Source organism: Anabrus simplex, chromosome 2 (assembly GCF_040414725.1).
Source record: "Anabrus simplex isolate iqAnaSimp1 chromosome 2, ASM4041472v1, whole genome shotgun sequence".
In the NCBI taxonomy this organism is placed as follows: Eukaryota; Metazoa; Arthropoda; class Insecta; order Orthoptera; family Tettigoniidae; genus Anabrus; species Anabrus simplex.
Window position 1 is genome coordinate 1,194,892,680 of NC_090266.1, and position 24,127 is coordinate 1,194,916,806.

At 39.9% G+C, this 24,127-nt stretch overlaps 1 protein-coding gene across 6 annotated transcripts in view; it reads left to right on the top strand.

The window, feature by feature from the left end:
* LOC136863403 (uncharacterized) overlaps positions 1-24,127 on the top strand; it is a 67,174-nt gene that overhangs the window by 28,606 nt on the left and 14,441 nt on the right. For all 6 annotated transcript variants that reach the window (XR_010859214.2, XR_011017803.1, XR_011017801.1 and 3 more), the window contains exon 2: positions 11,816-11,946. Coding sequence is in view for 2 of the 6 variants with exons in the window: in XM_068225925.1 (XP_068082026.1) it covers positions 11,816-11,946 (131 nt within the window). In the remaining 4 variants the exon portion in view is untranslated. The remainder of the gene's footprint in view (positions 1-11,815; positions 11,947-24,127) is intronic.

Below are 24,127 nucleotides of genomic sequence, written 5' to 3' on the forward strand. Positions count from 1 at the left end.
GTTCATATGGAGTGGGGACATATGATGCTGTTGATAGTGATTTGCCCGTCGGATGAGACCATTGTCTTGAGCAGAACCCTTGGTGTTATTGGACAGGAGTAGGCTGTGCACCGACACCGTGTTTAGCCCTCTCCCTACCTCCTTATCATCATCTCACATGTACAGGTTGCCCATGGGTGTCAAATAGAAAGACCTGCACCAGGCGAGCCAAATATGTCCTTGGACACTTCTGGCACTAAAAGCCATAAGCTAAATAAATAAATAAACACCAAAAAGGATTTAATTTAAATTTGGCATGTTTCTTATAGAATATTTCCTCCATTTGGCTTTTGTTATATTCCCCATGTTGTAGAAAGTCATGTTTTGTATGTCTTCTTTTCATGTTTATACACCATCTATTCGGATGAAAATTTTTCCCATCTTTGCACATAATTGTTCCAAGACTTCCTGTGCTATTTCTTGCTCAGCGATGTTGTATAACCTCAATTTCACATCAGTATCCAGGGCCTGTTTACTGTTTATTCATTGGAACTTCTCACTGATTATATCCATGTACGTTTGTTGAATTACCTTATTCTTAAACATTTTTCTCTCTTATCCATCTGTAGATAGTTTTATTATTGAAATGAAACCTCAAAATAAGTTTTCTTGAAAAATTATGCAGTATAGTACCATAATATGTTCTTTAATAAATGCCCCGACACAGCAGGAGCTGGATAGGGGGAAGGGAGGATGATGATGAGTACCATATTATTTTCTTTATCTAGAGTATCCATCAAATAAGTTTATATAACTAATACTTTGTGAAATGGAATCCCTTTATGAAAATGCATGGTGAGTAACACTCATTGAGGCAAGTAAGGCAAAAAATTAGTTCTTCAGAATAAGTCAAAGTGAGATATTAGATTGATGACTAGTTTTATATTAAGGAAAGAAACATAGCAGAGGAGATAACTTTTGAAGCTTTTTGGTGTGAAAAAGGACCCATATCTACAGGAAAGAACAACCAAAACCTAATGGTGCTACAGCCATCGTGGAATGTGGCCTACTAAGTGACTGCTGCTCTGCCCGAAGGCCTGCAGATTAGGACGTGATGCGAGATTAGCGTTACAAATTCTCCTGGCCATTATTCTTAGCTTTGTAGACCAGGGCTTCTATCTCACCATCAGTTAGCTCCTCGGTTGTTCTCATGTAAGCAGAGTCGATCTTGAACCAATCCAGGTAAAAATCCCTGACCTGGCTGGGAATCAAACCCGGGGCCTCCCGGTAAGAGGTTGGTTCACTACCTCTAGATTGTGGTGCCTGCATACTGGAACGAACAGCCTATATGAAATTCACACCATCCCTCGAGTGTCACAGAGCAATACTGTCTTCACTTTCATTAAAAAGTATCCCAGCATTTATGTTCAGCCTAGAACCCATGTTCACTTGTGTCTTGGGTTTTACTATATTTCTTGTTCTTGTAGGAACTGAAGGATACAAAAGGGTGATTGGTAAATCTGGGGAAGATATGTAAGTAATAGGAATGAGAAGCATTTGCTGGACTTCCATGCTAGTATGGGTTTAGCAGTTACGAATACATTCTTCAATCATAAGGTTATTCACGGCTACACATGCGAGGTTAGGGGTACCAGATCCATAATAGACTATATCTTAACCGACTTCAAATTCAGGAAATCTGTTAGAAATGTACAGGTTTTCCGGGGATTTTTCGATGATACAGACCACTATCTGATCTGTAGTGAACTTTCTGTAGGCCTAGGATAGAGAAATTAAAATGTGTCTGCAAACAAATAAGGGTAGAAAATCTCCAGGACGAGGAAATTAAACAGAAGTACATGGCTATGATTAGTGAGAAGTTCCGAACAGTGGACAGTAAGCAGGTTCAGGATATAGAAGGAGAAAGGGTGGCATACAGGGATACTGTACTAGAAACAGCTAGGGAATGCGTAGGAACGACTGTGTGTAAAGATGGGAAAAAGCTAACATCTTTGTGGAATGATAAAGTGAGAGCAGCTTGTAAACGTAAAAAGAAGGCTTACCAGAAATGGCTCCAAACAAGGGCTGATGCAGACAGGGAATTGTACATAGATGAAAGAAACAGAGCGAAACAAATAGTTGTTGAATCCAAAAAGAAGCCATGGGAAGATTTCGGTAATAAGCTAGAAAAGCTAGGTCAGGCAGTAGGGAAACCTTTCTGGACAGTAATAAAGAATCTTACAAAGGGAGGGAAAAAAGGAATTGAATTGTGTTTTGGGTAATTCAGGTGAATTCATAATAGATCCCAGGGAATAACTGGACAGGTGGAGGGAATATTTTGAAAATCTTTTCAACATAAAAGGAAATTTTCCTGGTGGTGTTGTGAACAATCGACCTCATGGGGAGGAGGAAAATGATGCTGGTGAAATTACGCTTGAGGAAGTGGAAAAAGTAATAAATAAACTCCAGGGTCATGAAGCAGCAGGAATAGATGAAATTAGACCTGAACTGGTGAAGTATAGTGGGTAGGCAGGGATGAAATGGCTTCATAGAATAATAAGATTAGCATGGAGTGTTGGTAAGGTACCTTCAGATTGGCTAAAAGCAGTAATTGCACCAGTCTATAAGTAAGGGAACAGGAAGGATTGCAACAACTATCGAGGTATCACTGGCATCTTGAAAGGAAGGGTACAGTCAGTGGTTGTGAGGAAGTTGGATGAAAACCAGTATGGTTTCAGACCACAGAGGGGCTGTCAGAGTTTCAGTATGCACCAGGTAATTTAAAATGCTATGAGAGGAATACTTACTTACTGGTCGGCGCTACAGTCCTTGTAGGTCCTTGGCCTCCTTTATCACCTGCCTCCATTCATCTCGATCCTCAGCTTTTCTTCTCCAACGTTTAACCCCTAACTTCCTAAGGTCATCCTCAACATCACCAATCCATCTTTTCCTGGGTCTTGCTCTCCTCCTCTTTCAAGTTTTCCTATAAACACCTTTTTAACGGTGCAGGTTTCTGCCATTCTCTGAACATGACCGGCCCACCTAATTCTTCCCTGCTTAATTTTAGTAACAATATCTGGCTGGCCAAACAGTCCTTGCAGCTCTACATTTGTCTTCATTCTCCACCCATCCTGATCTCTTACTGCACCGAATATCTTTCTCAATATCTTCCTTTCCCACCGTAACAGCCACTGTTCTTCTCTGGTGGTCATCACCCATCATTCTGATCCATACATAACTATTGGTCTTAGTACTGTTGTGTATATTTTAATTTTTGTATTCCTGGTGACATTCCTGGATTTAAACATATTTTGCAAGGCGTAAAAGCATCGGTTTCCACTTGTTATCCTCTCCTGTATTTCCACGGAGGTTTTATTGTCCTCTGTTATTATAGATCCTAGATATTTGAAAGATGTGACTCTTTGATATTCCTTCCCATTTAATCTTACTGTGGTCCTTCCTCTTACTCCCTCTGTATCTCCCATCTTCATATATTTTGTTTTGTTTATATTCACTTCTAGTCCTAGGTCCTGTGCTTTCTCTTCTAATACTGAGTAGCTCTCTTCAAGAGCTCTTTCATTTCTTGCAATTATTGCTACATCATCAGCAAATGCTATCACTTGTACTAATCTGTTCAAAATGGTTCCCCCTGGGTTGATGGGCAATTGATGGATTACTTTTTCCAATGCTAGGTTAAAAAGCAGTGTGGAAAGTACATATCCCTGTCTTAGTCCTCTCTCCACTAAAAACTCCTCTGACAGATCTTGCTCCACTCTCACCTTGCATACTGTTGTTTTCAAGGTCGTTTCTGTTAATCTAGACTGTCATATGCCTGTTTAAAATCAACATACAGCTGATGTAGCTGTTTGTCATATTCATAAAACTTCTCTAGCACTTGTTGTAATGTAAATATCTGATCCAGAGTAGAGTGGTGTTTTCTTAAGCCTGCTTGGTAATCCTCTAATATTCTTTCCATCCATAATTCCAATCTTAAGGCTAGTACCTTACCAAAAACCTTGTACGTTCCATCCAGCAAGGTGATCCCTTGATAATTTCCACATACTGCCTTATCTTCCTTTTTATGTATTGGGTAAATTATACCCAATGTCCAATCCTGGGGTATTTCCTCCTTTGTCCAAACCTCCTTAATCAATTCATAAACAGCCTTTTCTATTCCCTCTCCCCCATATCTCAACAGCTCTGACTCCATTCCATCTTCACCTGGGGCTCTATTATTCTTTAATGCATTAATTGCAGCTTTGACCTCTTCTAAGTCTGGCTGTTTTACTGATTCCTCTTCCAATTCTCTTTCTTCCCCATCATCATTGATATTTTCCTCCTCTCTATCATCTTCATTATTTTCGTTGAGTAACTCTTAAAAATACTCCTGCCATCTTCCAAGCACTTTGCTTTTATCACCCAGAAGGTTTCCATCTTTATCCTTGAAGAAAACAGCTCTTGGTTGAAATCCTCTCTTAAGGTCTTTTGTTCTTTCATAGAACTTTCATACCTCGTTTCTATCCTTCATTTCATCCAGTTCTTCAATTCTCTTTCTTTCAAAAGCTCTTTTCTTATATCTACATATCTTATCTGCTCTTCTTCGTTTCTCTCTATACTCTTCTACTTTTTGTCTTGTTCTCTTTTGAAGCATTCTGTTCCTAGTATCATTCCTCTCTTGGATTAATCTTGAACATTCCTCATCAAACCATTCTCCTCTCTTTACCAATTTTTTCTTTCCCAGGGTATTATCTGCAACTTCACTGATAGTTGTTTTCAGCCACGAACCTGCTACGCAGGCGTAGCAGGGGGAGAGGTGATACTCCCACGTGGCGCGTCCCAGATGGCGGATAGGGGGGTCCTAACCGGCTTGCCGGCGGACTTGAGGGAAATAAAATACCTCTCACGGACCAAACACACTACCCCCTGCGGGTGGGGGACGCACATGTAGAACACACCCGCGGCATCCCCTGCCTGTCGTAAGAGGTGACTACAAGGGGCGACCAAGGGATGATTGAATTAGAACCATGAAACTACTTTTGATTCGTACCATCATGCGGGAAACACCATGGGTTGCCTGTACTTGCAAATAGTACCACCAAATTAGGTACGAAATAGGTTTGTGATTCGTAGCAGTAAAGAGTCTGACCTGGGGGTTTCCAGTGCCTGTGCGTCGTACCCATGTGAGCAACACCGCGGGTCTGGGCGTAGCCTGTGTGTTGTACCGCTATATGAGCGACACCGTCGGTCTGCGTTGCCTGTAATTGGTGCCCACTATGTGAGAAACACCACGGGAATACCGGCGCCCGTGATTAGTACACCTAGGTGAGGAGCCTCATCGGTTTGCATTGGCTGTGAGTGGCGCTATTGTTTGAGAAACACCATAGGTCTGCGTTCCCTGTACGAAATACAATACTTGTGAGTAGTACCATCTTGTGTGGAACATCGTGAGTCTTCGCTACTTTTGATTAGTACCCCAACATGACAAATACCATGGTTTTACTTTACTCGCAACATGTACCATTCTGTGGAGACATGGATTTTGCACCCCTTTAGACATCAAGCATCATTGTGCTTTATAAGAGGTCCCTTGGTCAGTAATACTATTATTTACGATATTTTTGTGAGTCTGATCCACTGTTTTTGTTTGTTTCTTTGTTGAGTTCATGTCCATCCATTCATTCTTCATGACATTTTTTATTTTATTTTGGTCATTGGATGGATTTGTACTTTTTTTAATTTCATTTCGTACCATTAGGGGCCGATGACCTCGATGTTAGGCCCCTTTAAACAACAGGCATCATCATCATCATCATCATCATCAGTTGTTTTCAGTATCTCCCATTTATCTTCCACTTCTCCTTTCTCCCATAATTCCCTTGTTATTTCCAAAGATTCAGCCATTTTCTTTTTGTATTTCTCTTGCAATTCCTCATTTTTTAGACCTTCAATATTGTGCTTTGCCTTTCTTCTTACTTTTTCCGTTCTTGCCAGATCTATTTTTTGTCTGTACTTGACTCTCACAAGATAGTGGTCTGTATCTGCATCAGCACCTCTGCAGCTTCTAACATCCATAATATCTGATGCATGTCGCCTGTCTATGATAACATGGTCTATTTGATTTCTTGTCACACCATCTGGTGAAATCCAGGTCTCCTTGCGAATGTTTTTCCTAGGATGCCAAGTACTTTTAATTATCATCTGCTTTCCACTCACAAAATCAATCAATCTCAATCCGTTATCATTACTTACTTCATGCAGGCTTTCTATCCCTACTAAGTGTTTGTACACCTCTTCTCTTCCAATTTTTGCATTTAAATCTCCAAGGATAATTTTCACATCGTGTCGTTGAACTTTAATAATTTTTTCCTCCAATTTAGTATAAAATGCATCTTTCTTCTCATCTTCTGCCTCCTCAGTAGAGGCGTACACACAAAACACAGTTACGTTGAAGAATTTTGCCCTAATTCTCACAGAGCACATCCTATAATTTATTGGTGTAAAGTTGATCACGCTTTGCTATACCGACTTATGTATGAGGAATCCCATCATCATCCCTTGCCCTTTCCATCTTAGTTCCTGTAGAGCTACTATTTTCACTCCATACTTATCCATTTCATTCCTTATTTCTTTCAACTTGCCAGGTCTCTTCAATGTCTTAACATTCCATGTTGCTAATATAATATCCTTTTCCCTTCTCTTTAGCCTTTTTTCTCGCCGGTTCGTCACCAAGTTTTCCAGTCCTGCTTTATTCATTCTTAAGGTATCCGTAACAGTTGTTTTTTTACGAGGTGGGGGAGTTTACCCTATGCTCAACCCCCAATCTGGATGACCAGGGTATTACTCTTAGTCTGGATCATCACCTTAGACCTATCCAGCTTGGGTGGCCCTACCAGGAGCAGATGTTCCTGCCAGCATAGCTCTAAGGATCATTTGACCACGCAAGACTCCAATAAACACCCGGCAAAATATATTTTGCCTTCGTCAAGGTGGTGATACTTTCGGGAGGTATGAGAGGAATAGACAGTTATATTTATGTTTCGTAGATCTAGAGAAAGCATATGACTGGGTACTGAGAGAAAAGATGTTTGCCATACTGGGGGACTACGGGATTAAGGATAGATTACTAAAATCAATCAAAGGCATTTATGTTGACAGTGGGCTGCAGTGTGAGAATTGATTGTAGAATGAGTTCTTGCTTCAGGGTACTTACTGGGGTTAGACAAGGCTGTAATCTTTCACCTTTGTTGTTCGTAGTTTACTTGGATCATCTGCTGAAAGGTATAAAGTGGCATTGAGGGATTCAGTTAGGTGGAAATGTAATAAGCAGTCTGGCCTATGCTGATGACTTGATCTTAATGGCAGATTGTGCCGAAAGCCTTCAGTCTAATATCTTCGAACTTGGAAAGAGGTGCAGTGAGTATGGTATGAAAATTTGCCTTTTGAAGTCTAAATTGACGTCGGTAGGTAAGAAATTCAACAGAACTGAATGTCAGATTGGTGATACAAAGCTGGAACAGGTACATAATTTCAAGTATTTAGGTTGTGTGTTCTCCCAGGATGATAATATAGCAAGTGAGATTGAATCAAGGTGCAGTAAAGCTAATGCAGTGAGCTAGTAGTTGTGATCAACAGTATTCTGTAAGAAGGAAGTCAGCTCCCGGACGAAACTATCTTTACATTGGTCTGTTTTCAGACCAACTTTGCTTTATGGGAGCGAAAGCTGGGTGGGCTCAGGATATCTTATTTATAAGTTAGAAGTAACAGACATGAAAGTAGTGAGAATGATTGCTGGTACAAACAGGTGGGAAAAATGGCAGGAGGGTACTCGGAATGAGGAGATAAAGGCTAAGTTATGAATGAACTTAATGGATGAAGCTGTATGCATAAACTGGCTTCGGTGATAGGGTCATTTGGGGCAAATGGAGGAGGTTAAGTTACCTAGGAGAATAATGGACTCTGTTATGGAGGGTAAGAGAAGTAGAGGGTGACCAATACGATGATGGTTAGACTCAGTTTCTAACAATTTAAAGATAAGAGGTGTAAAACTAAATGAGGCCACAGCACAAGTTGCAAATAGAGGATTGTGGCAACGTTTAGTAAATTCACACAGGCTTGCAGACTGAACGCTGAGAGGCGTAACAGTCTATAATGATGTATGTATTGTAGGAAGATGTACACTCAAGCACAAAGAAAATTGGCCTTCACAGAAGACAGCTTTCTTTCAAAATCCTCTTGTTTGAAATAGGATGAAGATATTGTGCAGTTGGTAGGATTCCAAGTATCGGTCATCGTGTATCTACACTTTTCAAATATCATACATGTTTCTAGAATGTAAGAAAGTAAATATTCCTTTGCCGGCCAATTTGTGCAGTTGAGTGTACATGTGACTTTCACCAGAAATGGTACATTAAGTTAGAAAATGTAATTTTTTGTTTATTGTCTATTTTGGCAGTACATAATATCTGGTAACAATTTTTTTCTTGAAAATCAGAAGTCTCTAACTTGAAAATTGAACATTTGTAGTAAGTTTAATGTTGTTGGATAGAATTTACTGAATTTTGAGAAAATCAGTTCAAGTTTTGGTGTTCTGATGCAACAACTTAGTTAACATTTAAGGGAATTAGACTGTTTCATTCGGTAAATGGATACCACTATTAGGTGTTGAAATATCATAAATATTAAGTTGTTTTATTCACAGAAATTTTAATAAATTCATATAAAATAAAAATGAAATGGCGTATGGCTTTTAGTGCTGGGATTGTCCGAGGATATTTTCAGCTCGCCAGGTGCAGGTCTTTTGCTTTGACGCCTGTAGGCGACCTGCATGTCGAGATGAGGATGTAATGATGATGAAGACAACACATACACCCAGCCCCCATGCCAGCAAAATTAACCATTGATGGTTAAATTTACCAACCCTGCCAGAAATCAAACCTGGGACCCCTGTGGCCAAAGGCCAGCATGCTAACCATTTAGCCATGGAGCCAGCCATATAAAATAGAGAAAAAATTGAACAGAACTGTTTGACAAACTGTAAAAGTCTGAATTGGTTCAGTGTTTACGTATAATAGAAACCATATTGTGTAATATATTAAGAAAATATGAATTTAATAATAATGAATCTATTGGAAATGAATAATAATAATAATAATGTAGGAAATAAATAAAATCAGTTTGCAAATTGATTTTTAGTACCAAATTGAAGTTTATGTCCATTGCCGATCATAATTTTGTGAACTAAACTATAAAGACATTGTCGTCGTCATAAAGTTTCCATAAGTTTGTCCAATATTTTGTTAACATTGTCTCCTGCATTTCATCACTATCACAGTCAAGAAATGGTAAAAAGTAATTATTATAAACTTTCTGAATATCATCAGGAGTATTGATGCATCTAAATAAAGGTACAGATATTTGGAACACCTTACTCTCACTCCATATTTCTGCCAGCTGAAAACTTTATCTTTAGTCAAGCATGAACTAAACCGTGAATGCCTTGGCCTCATAGGTGTAACAGGCCTCACCCATGGACAGGGAGTGAGCTTGAGTAAAGTAAACAGTGAGTAAAATATGCACCCTAGATAACAAAGCCTTTCATATTAACTATAACATGCTGTTTACATAAGATATTTAATGTTATAGTGCAAAATGACTTGGCCGAAACTTCATAAAAGAAACCATTCCTCAAGTAAAATTTCCGTTGTGACTAAGGTGTTATTTTCATTAGTGTTTAGGGCTGTTTAGAGAATTTCTGGTGCAGTTAACAGTGCTGTTGATGCTACCATCTTGTAGTTTAAGGATCAGACTAACAGATGGTGCCTAAATAATAATAAAATATTTTTCACTCACATCTCATTTTTTGCTCGTCCTGTAAAATCATTCAGCGCAAATTAAGGTATGTTTCCCTGGAGAGCGCCACACATAGAAACTGCCAAGCTGAATATTAACTGCAGAATAGAGGAACACAAATGTCAGAGTTGTCTGAACAACCCTGAGAAATCTGCTATAGCTGATCGTGCACTCACTCAGCTTAAGCTCAGCTGGTTAAGTGCTTGTCTTGTGTGCTGCAAACTGTATCATGGTAGATAAATGAGAGCATACTGAATGAGAAAAGTAGTTTATTTGTATAGAACTAATGTATACCATAGTTGGTTACGTGCCACCTCTTAAGAAGAATCACTAGATTTACAGATACCACGAATAACTCTTTTGCAGGGCAAAATTCCAGCACTGTGTCATGTATAGTCATTGATGGATGGTGGTGGTTATTATTATTATTATTATTATTATTATTATTATTATTATTATTATTATTATTATTATTATTATTATTATTATTGACTGTTACATCTTTCAGCATTTCTGCTAACCTTCGTGAATGCAGTGCAATCTTATTTATCACTGTGGCCTTGTTTACTTCCACCCGTCTTACTTTGAAATCGATGAATAATGAGCCTTACCACCTTCTCTGAGGTCGTCTTCTGCTTCACTCATCCTCTAGTGCCTTTTCTATTACTTTCTTAGTAGCCTTGCATCCTCCATTTGGTTAGCCAATTTATACTAGAGTTTTGCTCAATGTTTTCACTTTTAACACTGTATTTACCTCTTCATAATGAATACTGTCTTTCTGTAGCACACACTTGTTTTTCTCTGCAATTAGTCATGCTACCTGTATGCCTATCACTTCCTGTTTATGAAGAGAATCTCTCCAGAGACACCACAGCTGTCCTTCCCATACAGTAAAACCAATTTGAAAACTTTTTAAAATTTTTATTTTTTAATGCTATTTGTTTGGGGCGTCGACCCATGTGAATCTTTTGACCCTACTGGCACCATATTGTATGAACCTGAATGTAATTGGAATGGCGGTAGTGTGGAATGTTGTGTGTGAGGAAACGAAGATTAAGGACGTCACAAACACCCAGTCCCCAGGCTAGGGATATTAATCATTACAACTAAAAAACCCTGGCCCAGCTGGGAATCAAACCCGGGACCGCCGGGTGACAGGCGGACGTGTTGCCCCCTACACTGCGGGGCCGGACATTTTGAAAACTTACTGAATTAATAATTTATTATGTGAACTGACCTTTCTTCCACAGAATACTATCAATTATGTACTTCTCAGTGCACTACATTAGCTTCCCATTAACTTGTTTCTCTGATTATATTGCCATTCAAGGAGAATAATAAGCCTAAATACTTGAAATGGGGCATCTTACTCTCTGCATCTCCTTCGTAACTCTCAGTACTGTGTAGCCATGTGTCCTCTTGAGGGTTGCCGATGTGAAACGATAAGCTATGTATTTTAAGAATTCATGCATTTAATTCACCTGTCAGTATGTGAACCACTATTACAAAGTATCTGTAAACTCGTTATCCTATTCAAGAAATAGTTTGGTTGCTTCTTTTGCTCTAAAATTTTCTGTACATTACTTCTCTACTCCTGTTATACCCAAGTACCACACAACTACTCCGTAACTTAGGTGTATTAAGATACCCTGCAGTTTTGAAAAGACTAAATATTGGATCATTGACCTTTACTGCATTTCTTCTGAGAATCTGTTCGTTTTTCTTTTTTTTTTAACAATTTTTAAAACTGAAATGACTTCTGCTTATATCCCCTTTTAATGTTATTTAATCTTAATCTGTATTATAATGAATTATACTGACTTACTACTAACTTGCTGATGCTGGCTGTTTAGAAACCAATTGAAAACTCTCCAATGGGGTAATTCATACGAGTCAAAACCAGTAGTGAAGTTGGTGTAATTTATTATAATTGTCACCATCAATACGCATTGAATGTCAGCACTGAAGAATTTTATTTTTAATGTAGGCTTTGTGAAACAATGGGCAAAGCAGAACAACACTTTGAGGCCCAACGCAAGGCTGCTCTTGGAAGTCCACATTCTGAAGCAAGCCGAATGCTGGAGGCTGCACTTCAGCAGATGGATGGTATAATTTCAGGTGAGAATATATCTTTATTGCATTTCTTCTGAGAATCTATTCTTTTTTTTTAAACGGTTTTTAAAACTGAAAGGATTTCTGTTTATATCTTCTTTTAATGTTATTTAATTTTAATTCATTGCTCTGTTTCAAATACATTATTTTTCAAATGTTTTTTCTCCTATAATCTTCCTTATCTAAGTAACTTCCCTGAAAATCTTTATACAGGTTACTGATATGTTATAGAAGTAACAGAAAGGAACCCTATGAACTAACAACACATTTGTATTTTCTAAAATATTGTTAGTTTTTTGCTTGGTGGGGGGCATGATTAGCTCAGTGGCTTAGCTGTTGTTTTTTGCCAAGAAAGCTGAGGTTCAAATCGTGGTTGATCCTTGGTTGAAATTTTCATCTCAAAAATCATGTGGTGTCAGGAAGGACATCTGGCCTTCAACTTCTGGCCTCAAACAAAATGAGCCTGGGTGCCTTCACCAACCTCAAATATATCTGGGATAAGCTGAAAAAAGTTAGTCCAGCTCCTTGGCTGAAAGACCATTTGCTCAGAGGGCCCCGAGTTAGATTTGCGGATGTGGCAGGGGTTTTATCTTCATTTGGTTAATTCCTCTAGGTCGGGATGAAGTGTTTGTCTTAATTAACTTCCCTTCATCTACATACAACACACCACGCTACCAGCCACCACAAAAACACGCAATAGTGAATACGTAGATGGTTTGAAAAGTTCTCGGAATGTACTATAATTAAGTATCTTACCTCGGTGGAACTGCTTTTATTTTTCAACATAGTCTCCCTGTAGACTAATGCATTTGGTCCAGCGATGTTCCAGTGCCTCGATCCCATCTCGAAAATGAGATTCCTCCAGGCCTGCAAAATACCTCTCCAATTCGGCTGTCAGTTCTTCCCTTGTAGAAAATCTCCGTCCACCGAGGAAAATTTTCAGCTTGGGGAATAGATGAAAGTCTGGTGGTGCCAAATCTGGTGAATAAGGTGGATGTGGCAACAATTCGTACCCCAGTTCATGAAGTTTTGCCATGGCAATAACACTTGTGTGCGGCGGAGCATTGTCCTGATGAAAGATGACCTTTTTCCTTGCCAAACCAGGCCTTGTTTTGCATATCTTTTCCTGTAGTTGGTCTAGGAGGTTTGCATAGTATTGCCCCGTAATTGTTTGGCCAGTAGGAAGATAATCTATCAGGAGAATGCCTTTTGCATCCCAGAAAACTGAGGCCATGACCTTTCCGGCCGAACGCACTGCCTTTGCTTTCTTTGGTGGTGGTGAATCAGCATGTTTCCACTGCTTTGACTGCTGTTTTGTCTCTGGGGTATAGTAGTGGACCCAAGTTTCATCTGTAGTCACAAACCAGCGCAAAAAATCTTGTTGGTTGCACTGAAAACGGGCCAGACTTTGTTCGGACATTTCCAATCTGGTGTGTTTATTGTCCAATGTCAAGAGCCGCGGCACCCATCTTGCGGATTTTTTCATACCCAATTCTTCGGTTAAAATATAATATACCCATTCAGAAGACATCCCTACAGCTTCAGCAATCCGCACTTTCAGTCGACGATCCTCCATGACTATTTTATGCATTTTTGCGATAAATTCTGGGGTCAAAACACTTTTTGGCCATCCACTACGCGGATCATCATCCAAGCTCTCCCGACCAAATTTAAATTTGCTGGTCCACTTGGCAACAGTTAAAAATGAAGGAGCAGAGTCCCCCAGTGTGTTCTGAAAGTCGGCATGAATTTCCTTTGCTTTCATACCTTTCTTTACAAAGTATTTAATCACTGCTCGAATCTCAGTTTTTTCCATTGTCACAAATCACTATGCGGGAACAACAACAAAGAGTCGTCACTACCGCACTCCTGCAGCTAGAGCACTGACGCGCCACGTGTTCACTCACAAAGGATGTGTGATTATTGCGCGGGAACCTTGTTGCTCTAGCACTGACATCTAGCGGTGATTCCGAGAACTTTTCAAACCGTCCTCGTACATCCCTCCAGATAGGGTTGGCATCATGAAGGGCATCGAGCTTTGAAACAGGACCAAGTCCACATGTGCGACAAAATTTTTACTCACAACCCTACCAGGTTTTGGGAAAAGCAACATAAGAAGAATAATGTTCGTTTGTAGCTGCTGTTTCCAGTTAGTATATCTTTCAGCAGTGAACTTGGCAATTGAGACTGCTGACCCCATCATTATATTTTTAGTATTTTCAACCATGAATTGGTGGTAGAATGAGTTTTCGGTTCAAAGTAATTACATCAGCTAGACTCCTTTTTTCATAGTATATATGGATCATTTACTGGAAGGTATAATGATGCAGGGAGGGATTGCTGTAAAATCCCGAATACCACCCGCCACCGAATAAGACCCGCACCCTAAATTTGAGATGGCAAAATATGGAAAAAAATAAAAAATCAAATAACTTGCATACTTATTTAATTTTCTTCAAGTATACCACAAATATAAATTCAAACAGCTTACAATTAATAAAATCATCACAAAAATCGTAAATAAAATCGGTCCAATACTCAGATCTTTCACATTTCACTGTCATCATCTGAAGTTTCACCATAGGAATTTTCGTCGCTGGCATCTTTCCACAAATAGTCGTCCTCACCACCTTGCACTGAATTTGAAATTTCACATTTCTTAAAGCTTTTGGACACTAGATCGTTGGGAATGCGCGCCCGTGCAGTCTTGATCCAGCTGCATATTAGTCCCACTTCAGGCCTCTTCACTCGTCCGGTTGGTGTTAACGCGCGATCACCATCAGACATCCATTCGGTGTACAACTGTTTCATTGCAGTTTTGAAAGGCCACTTCACGCACACATCCAACAGCTGTAGAATAGAAGTGAGTCCTCCGGGAATTATCGCAAGATCGGTTTTTCCTTTCCTCATCATATCTTTTACGGCGTCAGTTGTATGTCCTCGGTAACTGTCCAACACAAGCATGTTTCGTTTTTGTAACAAAGGTCCTGGACGACATTGCCAAGTGCACTTCACCCAGTCCTCAACTAACGCACTGTCCATCCAGCCAGACTCATGTGTTCTAACAATAACACTGGACGGCAAGTTTCCTTTCGGAAGTGTTTTCCTTTTCAGAACCACATATGGAGGGAGTTTGGTTCCATCCGCTAATACGCACAACATTACCGTGCATCGTTGCTTTTCTTTACCACCTGTTCTGATGGTTACACTTTTAGAACCCTTCGTATCCACTGTATTTTTCAACGGCGTTTCAAAATAAACGAGTGTCTGTGACAGCAAATAATAATTTTATTTCCTCAAATGAATAATGTGACGCTGAAAAGCTGTTAATTTTTCTTCATGCGCCCCAGGGAGACGTTGTGAAATAGACATATGTCTCCGAATGCATAATCCCTTTCTCCAATAAAAGTTTCAGATCCATCCGCGGCTGGCAGTAAAACCCTGTGTTTTGAGTTCTTTTGAGATCTCTAGTGCTTTCAGTTGACACATTTCACTAGAAACACCATATCCTAACTCATGTTTTTCTGTCACAAGTTTGTGAAGTCATTCTTCAATTTCCGGAAACACTGCACTCCGCCCGCTGAATGCTCTGCGATCGCCGTTACTTTTTAGAAGTTTTTCCTTCTTCCACCAATCACGAATACATGATTCATCAATATCGTACTTTCTGTCAACGGCACGATTTCCGTTTATTTCAGCTTGGCTTACAACTTTAAGTTTCTTATGCATAGTAAATGACCGCAGACGCGGTTTTGAATCCATCGCTTACTATCGAGACAGTACATTCACGGGACAGATACAGAACTCGAATGTGAGCGAGGTAGACTTCCATAACCAACAGTCTCGACTCTTGCACCCAGCATGCCAGCAACACTTGTGAAACAAATGACGATCGAGCATCCGCAGCAGCGGCTTTTATATTTACCGCATATTTACCCGTATTCTTTGATTGACCGTATTTCATTACCTTATATTTCGCGTTTACATGCCACTGTAACCGTATTGAGAAAAAATGGATCTAGTTTTCTAGAAGGCAACTAAAACACAATAAGACCTGAATGCCCGTTTACATGTGGTATATTGAGTACGGTAACTCTATTCAGATCTATTTCAATACTCCATGTAAACATACTAAATGTTTATGAGAATGAACGCCTTGAATATGACCCGCACCCAAGATTTAGAACCAATATTTTGGAGAAAAAAGTGCGGGTGGTATTCGGGATTATACGGTAAGTAGGGTGGAAATGTAGTAACTAGTTTCGCTTGTGCCGGTGGCTTAGTCTTAATGCAGACTGTGCTTAAAGCCTGCAATCTAATGTCTTGGAGCTTGAAAAGAGGTGCTTCAATTATGAAATGAAAATTTTAATTTCCAAGATCTCTTATTCTTACTTCCCATGTCCAGGAGAGACACTAAAATTTTCCTTTCCAGAACTTCGCATCTCTTATCCCTCTGTCCATGCCGAGCATGAGATCTTCCTGAGTGCAGGAGTCATTCACCTCTTGGCATGTGAGTAGGTGCACTGGGGACTGGATCTCTCTGCTATCACATTTTGCGTGTAAAGACTAAAGTGATTTCAGTTGGTGAGAGGACTGAATATCAGGTCAGGGATATGGAAGTGGAACAGGTGGGTCATTTCATGTATTTAGGGTGTGTTTTCTTCCAGGATGTTAGTATACTTTGTGAAATTGAATCCAGGTGTAGCAAAGCTAATGCAGTGATCTCTCAGTTGCGATCAACGTTATTCTGTAGGAAAGAAGTGAGCTTTCGAACAAGACATTCTCTTGCATCGGTCTGTTTTCAGACTGGGTTTGCTTTATGGGAGTGACACCTGAGTGGACTCAGAACACCTTATACATAATTTGGAAGTAATAGACATACAAGTAGCATGAATGATTTCTGGTACAAACATGTGGGAACAATGGCAGGAGAGTACTGAGAATGAGCAAATTATGTTGATGAAGTGTGTATGAACTGGCTTTGATGGTGGGACCATGTGAGGTGATTGGAGGATAGGTTACCTAGGAGAATAATGGGCTCAGCCGTAGAAGGTAAGAAAAACAGAGGGAGACCAAGACAACTAATGTTATACTCACTTTTTATTGATTGTGTATAACATAACAGGACCACAGAGTGAGGTTTCAATAGAGGGTTATGGGGGTGTATAGTTAATTTACAAAGGCTTGCAGACTGAACACTGAAAGGCATAATGGTCTGCAATGAAGTGTATGTACGATTGTATTATCAACTTAATATAACATCGTCATGTCTCAAAATACCGTTATGTGACAATGTTGCCGGAGAAATACAGACTCGCAGCACCTGTATCCCTTAGAACAAAAATTTGTAGATATAGTTCAGGAAATACTGAATCTTAGATGACAGAACCTTTCTGATCAGAGTTCAAAGCTGAAAACCGAGTGAGTTGGCTATGCAGTTAGGGGTACGCAGCTGTGAGCTTGCATTCGGGAGATAGTGGGTTCGAACTTCACTGTCGGCAGCCCTGAAGGTGGTTTTCCATGGTTTCCCATTTTCACACCAGGCAAATGCTGGTGCTGTGCCTTAATTAAGGCCATGGCTGGTTCCTTTCCACTCCTAGCCCTTTCCTACAACATTGTTGCCATAAGACCTATCTGTGTCAGTGCGACATAAAGCATCTTGTTTGTGTCAAAGCTGAAATATATCGCATAGCGGTTTTTCTAGGTGCAATGACAATAAGTATTTTATTTGTTTCTTAAGGTAATGTTGCTGCATCTAGACATAAAAGAAAGTGATACAAGAGTTGTAACCTGTATGGAAATGACTAAATGTGTTCAGTGTATGGCAACCTAAGATCAGTTCTGATCTGAACTGCATAAATGATCACTGTAACTTTAATACTTTTCAGCAGTCTGTCAAACACAAATTATAACACTACAGCATACCTGTATGAAAATTAAAAAAATAAAAAAAAACACCATTAAGCAAAGAATGACATGTTTTGGTTTTGAAACAAATTCGTCAGATTCAATCAAATCACACTATTTTGTTATTATAAATTGATGAAAATTGTTTAAAAATATTTATGTTTAATTCCTATTTATACCCTTTTTGTACTTGAGAGTTATAACTTATCTGAATGAAGTGCTCAGTGGTTCATCCTCTCTCCTTGCCAATCTAATGAGTACATTGCAATGCTCTATCATTGGTGTGAGGCCAGCTGGCTACCTTAACTGTAACATTTCATTACATAATACTGCACTTCTGAAAGTGGGATTGTTGTCAATTGGGTTTTTCTTCTATACAGCTCAGTTAGTTTAACTGCCATTGTGTAGACTTTCTAAGGGATGCTTAAAATATCTTTGTATTGAACATCAATTTTCCTGTATAAATGAAGTTATTCGTCTGTGTTTAGTTCACATTTCAGAATAAACAAACCAACAGTTGCATTATTTATGTGGATCATAAGCTATAATTTTTGTTATCTATGCAAAATGCTATTCCATGGCACACCTTTATGGGCAAATGCAATTTGCTATGTGACTGTCTGATTATCCATAAATGTACAAACATAGATTAAATTGTGAGTTTCAAGCCCATTTTACATTTTGAGACTAGAAGATTTTAAAATTTGAAGAGTAAACTGAGATTTTAGTCCAAATTCCTTTCTAATCATTATATTTGAGGTGGTTGAATATGAAGCGAGTTGGCTGTACGGCATGGGAAGTGTAGCTTTAAGCTTACATTCAGGAGATGGTGGGTTAAAGCACCCACCATTGGCAGTCTTGAATATTCCCATTTTAACACCAAACAAATACTGGGGCTATACCTTAATTAAGGCCACAGTCACGTATTTCTTGGCCCTAGCCCTTTCCTATCCCATCGTCGCAAAAAAAAATATGCATAAACATTCCACAAACTATCTCCAAGGGATCCTGTTGGTTCACCAACAGTATTCTCTTCCTTCCACCTTCAAATATTCTTTTAATTTTTTTTCTTTTTTTTTTTTCAGTATAACATTTCGGGGTTTATAGGCTGTAGAGTATGAAGTTCTTGGTTTAACCCTGGGGAGTACATTTGACATTCTCACAGGCTCAGCTGTTTCTTATCTCTACAGTTGTCAGTATTGGATTACAGCTGCTTGCACCTGTCCACCATTTTGTTGCAAGAGGAGCTCACAGCTGATTGATGTACTGTGAAAAGGAGTGCTCACTGCTTGGTTGGAGGTTCTCCTTGTCCTTTCTAGCCACTCTAATATCTAGGCCTTTTGTTTTTGCATATATGAATGGATGCTCTGTTGAGATTCTTTCTTGGGATAAAAATTGTTTTTTTGATGATTGCAGTGGTTACGTATAGTGATAGAAGCTGCTTCCATGTCCATGTAATATACCTCATGACTGTGACAGATGACTTCTCTGTCTTGTTTTGTTGGCCTTTATAGCCTAGTAGCTATGCTGTTTTACTCTCCTAGTTAAACACAGGTTGTTATTTATACCAGTGGTGTAGCCATGTTGAAACAGTCAGTCGTATGAGAACTCCAGTGTTAAGCAACATTGGGTGTGGTCAACAGTTGAATGGGTAACCACATGCTGTCACCTATAGGAGGAGCAGGAAGGAACTGGCCACCCTATCACAACTGAACTCCGACTCAGGATGTCTGGTTATTGGCCCCTGGCTTAGCTGGGTGCGCTGACTAGGTTTCCAACGTCCAGGTTTAGTTAAGGCACGTTTTTTTAAGTGTTCAGTAATATTATTTGATCTTGTAGTTGATACCTTAAATGTACAATTATGAAAGAGTAATGTACTGAATTGTTTTGGTAGAGATTGAGTAGTCTAGTCATACATACATTCATTCACACATACATTTTTAATTAGACTGATTGCTTAGCTCGGTTGGTTAGGTATGTGTGTCTTGTATGCTTTAAACTGTATCATGGCAGATATATCAAGGAGGTTGACATGTCTTTGTAAATAAGACCATTCCATTCGAGAGAAGAAATTAATTTGCATAGACCAAACAGACAGTGCAGTTGGTTAAGCGTTGTCTCCTGTGCCCGAGTTGTGGGATATAACTGTTGTACCTAGTGGTGTTTCAAAGGAATCTGTAGATTTACTGGTTCCATGGAGAACCCCTTTTCATGGCAAAAATTTCTAGCATTCTGCCAACTATAGTTGTTGATGGAATGATGATGATGATGATGATGATGATTAGTAAGGCCTGGATGTTGATGACGTAAAGAATATTAAAGCATGCATGTAAAAATGTTAAAAATGACATTATTAAATGACCTAAAAGTTAAGAAAATGCATTATGAAATGTAAAAAAGTTTAAAAATTAATGTTTAAAACTCCTTCAGAAAATAATATTTTGGATACAAACTTAAAAGGACATAATATAGACCTTTTGTTTGGAGGCTGCTCGAAGACAAAAAATACACAACGAATATTGATTGAAAAATACATAATTTGGAAAGAACTCGAAATAATAAAAGATGATTTGTGAAATTGAAGTCTACAAAAACATTTCAAAAATGACAAGAATCAACTTAAGAACTTAATGTCCACAAAATTTAAAATATAAATATGATTCGGAAACAATGTCTTGAAAGAACAAGAATAAGACTACTTAATAATATGTTCTTTTAATTCACCTTAATCTGAGTTGCACTGAACTAAACATTTTTTTAATTTTTTTTTTTTTTCAAATTCTGGAAAGTGAAGGATCTGTGATTATCTGCCAACAAGTTTTTATACCTTGAAAAGCTGCTTTCTACATCAGCTGATGTGATTGGAGCATACTTGAAGTGGGGAAGATCGTTGGCTGTTTAATCTTTCTGTCCCATCTATGGAGTAGTTTTTGCCACAGAGTATATCTTTGATTTGACATAAAGTTTCATATCCGGTATTTCTGTCCAGCACGTTTTTCAGTTTAAATTCAATAGCTGTAGCAGTTTCACCATGAGTGTTGTTGATATCAGATTCCAGCTGTTTAATTAATGAAGTGGAACCTACCATTCCCTCACCTTTCTTTTCCAGTTATTTATTTATTCGTGTCAGAGGTACCAATATATACAAGGAAGAGATGCTGAATATATGTACTGAATATGAAAGATGTACATGAACAAATTAATCGTATATAGTTATGAATGAAGCACTTGAAAAATTTGCATATGAAGTATAACAAATGGAAGAACATACATAAAAATAAACAAAGGAGAAAGGAAGTATTACATGAAAATATCTACACTATATACACTGACTGACAGAGCAAATGCAACACCAAGGAGGAGTGGTTCGAAAGGGATGAAAGTTGGGGAAAAAACAGAGACGGCACGGACGAATAATTGATGTTTATTTCAAACCGATATGCAGGTTACACAATGCGCACGGCATCGACTCAGTAGGATGTAGGACCACCGCGAGCGGCGATGCACGCAGAAACACGTTGAGGTACAGAGTCAATAAGAGTGCGGATGGTGTCCTGAGGGATGGTTCTCCATTCTCTGTCAACCATTTGCCACAGTTGGTCGTCCGTACGAGGCTGGGGCAGAGTTTGCAAACGGCGTCCAATGAGATCCCACACGTGTTCGATTGGTGAGAGATCCGGAGAGTACGCTGGCCACGGAAGCATCTGTACACCTCGTAGAGCCTGTTGGGAGATGCGAGCAGTGTGTGGGCGGGCATTATCCTGCTGAAACAGAGCATTGGGCAGCCCCTGAAGGTACGGGAGTGCCACCGGCCGCAGCACATGCTGCACGTAGCGGTGGGCATTTAACGTGCCTTGAATACGCACTAGAGGTGACGTGGAATCATACGCAATAGCGCCCCAAACCATGATGCCGCGTTGTCTAGCGGTAGGGCGCTCCACAGTTACTGCCGGATTTGACCTTTCTCCACGCCGACGCCACACTCGTCTGCGGTGACTATCACTGACAGAACAGAAGCGTGACTCATCGGAGAACACGACGTTCCGCCATTCCCTCATCCAAGTCGCTCTAGCCCGGCACCATGCCAGGCGTGCACGTCTATGCTGTGGAGTCAATGGTAGTCTTCTGAGCGGACGCCGGGAGTGCAGGCCTCCTTCAACCAATCGACGGGAAATTGTTCTGGTCGATATTGGAACAGCCAGGGTGTCTTGCACATGCTGAAGAATGGCGGTTGACGTGGCGTGCGGGGCTGCCACCGCTTGGCGGCGGATGCGCCCATCCTCGCGTGCTGACGTCACTCGGGCTGCGCCTGGACCCCTCGCACGTGCCACATGTCCCTGCGCCAACCATCTTCGCCACAGGCGCTGCACTGTGGACACATCCCTATGGGTATCGGCTGCGATTTGACGAAGCGACCAACCTGCCCTTCTCAGCCCGATCACCATACCCCTCGTAAAGTCGTCTGTCTGCTGGAAATGCCTCCGTTGACGGCGGCCTGGCATTCTTAGCTATACACGTGTCCTGTGGCACACGACAACACGTTCTACAATGACTGTCGGCTGAGAAATCACGGTACGAAGTGGGCCATTCGCCAACGCCGTGTCCCATTTATCGTTCGCTACGTGCACAGCACAGCGGCGCATTTCACATCATGAGCATACCTCAGTGACGTCAGTCTACCCTGCAATTGGCATAAAGTTCTGACCACTCCTTCTTGGTGTTGCATTTGCTCTGTCAGTCAGTGTATACAGTACATTATTTACACAAGTTGTGACCAAGGTTCTTAAACACTACTAAAGGTTGGGCCCAACGCGAGCCGAGCTGCTATTGGTTAATGAAATGACGTCACAGTAGGAGCAAAGCAGCCATGCGCAGAGCGCGCAAATCAGTAGGAATCTCATAATATCAGCAAACATTACAGTTTCTCAGAACTAATTGCACACCAGACATAAAGATTACTGCTGTTATAAGATTGAAAAAGAGTACAGCATAGTAACTTTTCATTATTTCCATTACGAATAAGGCGTAAATGTAACGTGACCGCACACTGACCAACGCTTGAAATTTATTAACATTTCCAAGTTCCTCTATTTAGTTTGAGGAAGGTTGCGCGCTTTCAAATCTGTAAACATAAATATTTAAGAGATATGAAATCTTTGTCATATTAAATCTTTACAGCAGAAATTCCGTTATGGAACTACCGTATGTTAACATACGATATACTGACTCACTTCCGCAGGTATCGAGTTTAAAGCTTAACACATATTATAACAGCAGCAGAAGTAAGTTCATATTCGAAACCATGCATAGATAGTCCTGGAAAACTTACAACCTGTTTTCCATTCTTTTATCGGGTCAGGGATGTAATGAATGAACCATATATAGGCTATTATTACAATGGGGTCGCCACTCCCAAAGTGATTTATTAATGGCTGATAAATGCTATGAAATGATAATGGAGAGTGTTGCTGGAATGAAAGATGACAGGGAAAACCGGAATACCCGGAGAAAAACCTGTCCCGCCTCCACTTTGACCAGCACAAATCTCACATGGAGTGACCGGGATTTGAACCACGGTATCAGTGGTGAGAAGGCGACGCGCTGCCGTCTGAGCCACGGAGGCTCCGCATAGATAGTCTACTTTTAAAAAATTAAACAATAAGAAAGAATAGGAAAAACACTTCATTAGAACACAGTCCTACCTGTGAGATTGGATGTCATGACGTGGTTGCTTTTGAAGATGAAATCCACTGTCGTGCCTTTCGCCGATGAGCTGCTATGGATTTTTCAGTTCTTGTCCGAATATTCATTTGTTGTATGCGTATAAATATTCTCGTTCTAACATACATTTTTAATATTTCTGGTGGTACAGCGGGGACTTTACTTTACTGCTAATTATTTGACACACTTTGCGTGTAATATTAGGTATGCGTCACAGTTCAGCTCGTCCGTGAGTGTCCCTGAAAATTAACTCAAATTCCTTTATTTGGTTTACCATTCTAACGATGGAACGAGTAGACCTCCCCGAGATAACTTTTCTATCCATCCCACAGGGGCTGTACCAGAAGAAATGGAAAGCATTTCCGCAGTGGGACTTCGCATTGAACTGTCATATTTTCTTTCACGGTCGGCGATGTAGCCGGCGAGGTACCGTACCGAAATCGCTCTGCTGAACAATCAGGTGTCGCTGTAGATTGCGGTGACTCTTTTTTTTTGCTATTTATTTACGTCGCACCGACACAGATAAGTCTTATGGCGATGATGGGACAGGAAAGGCCTA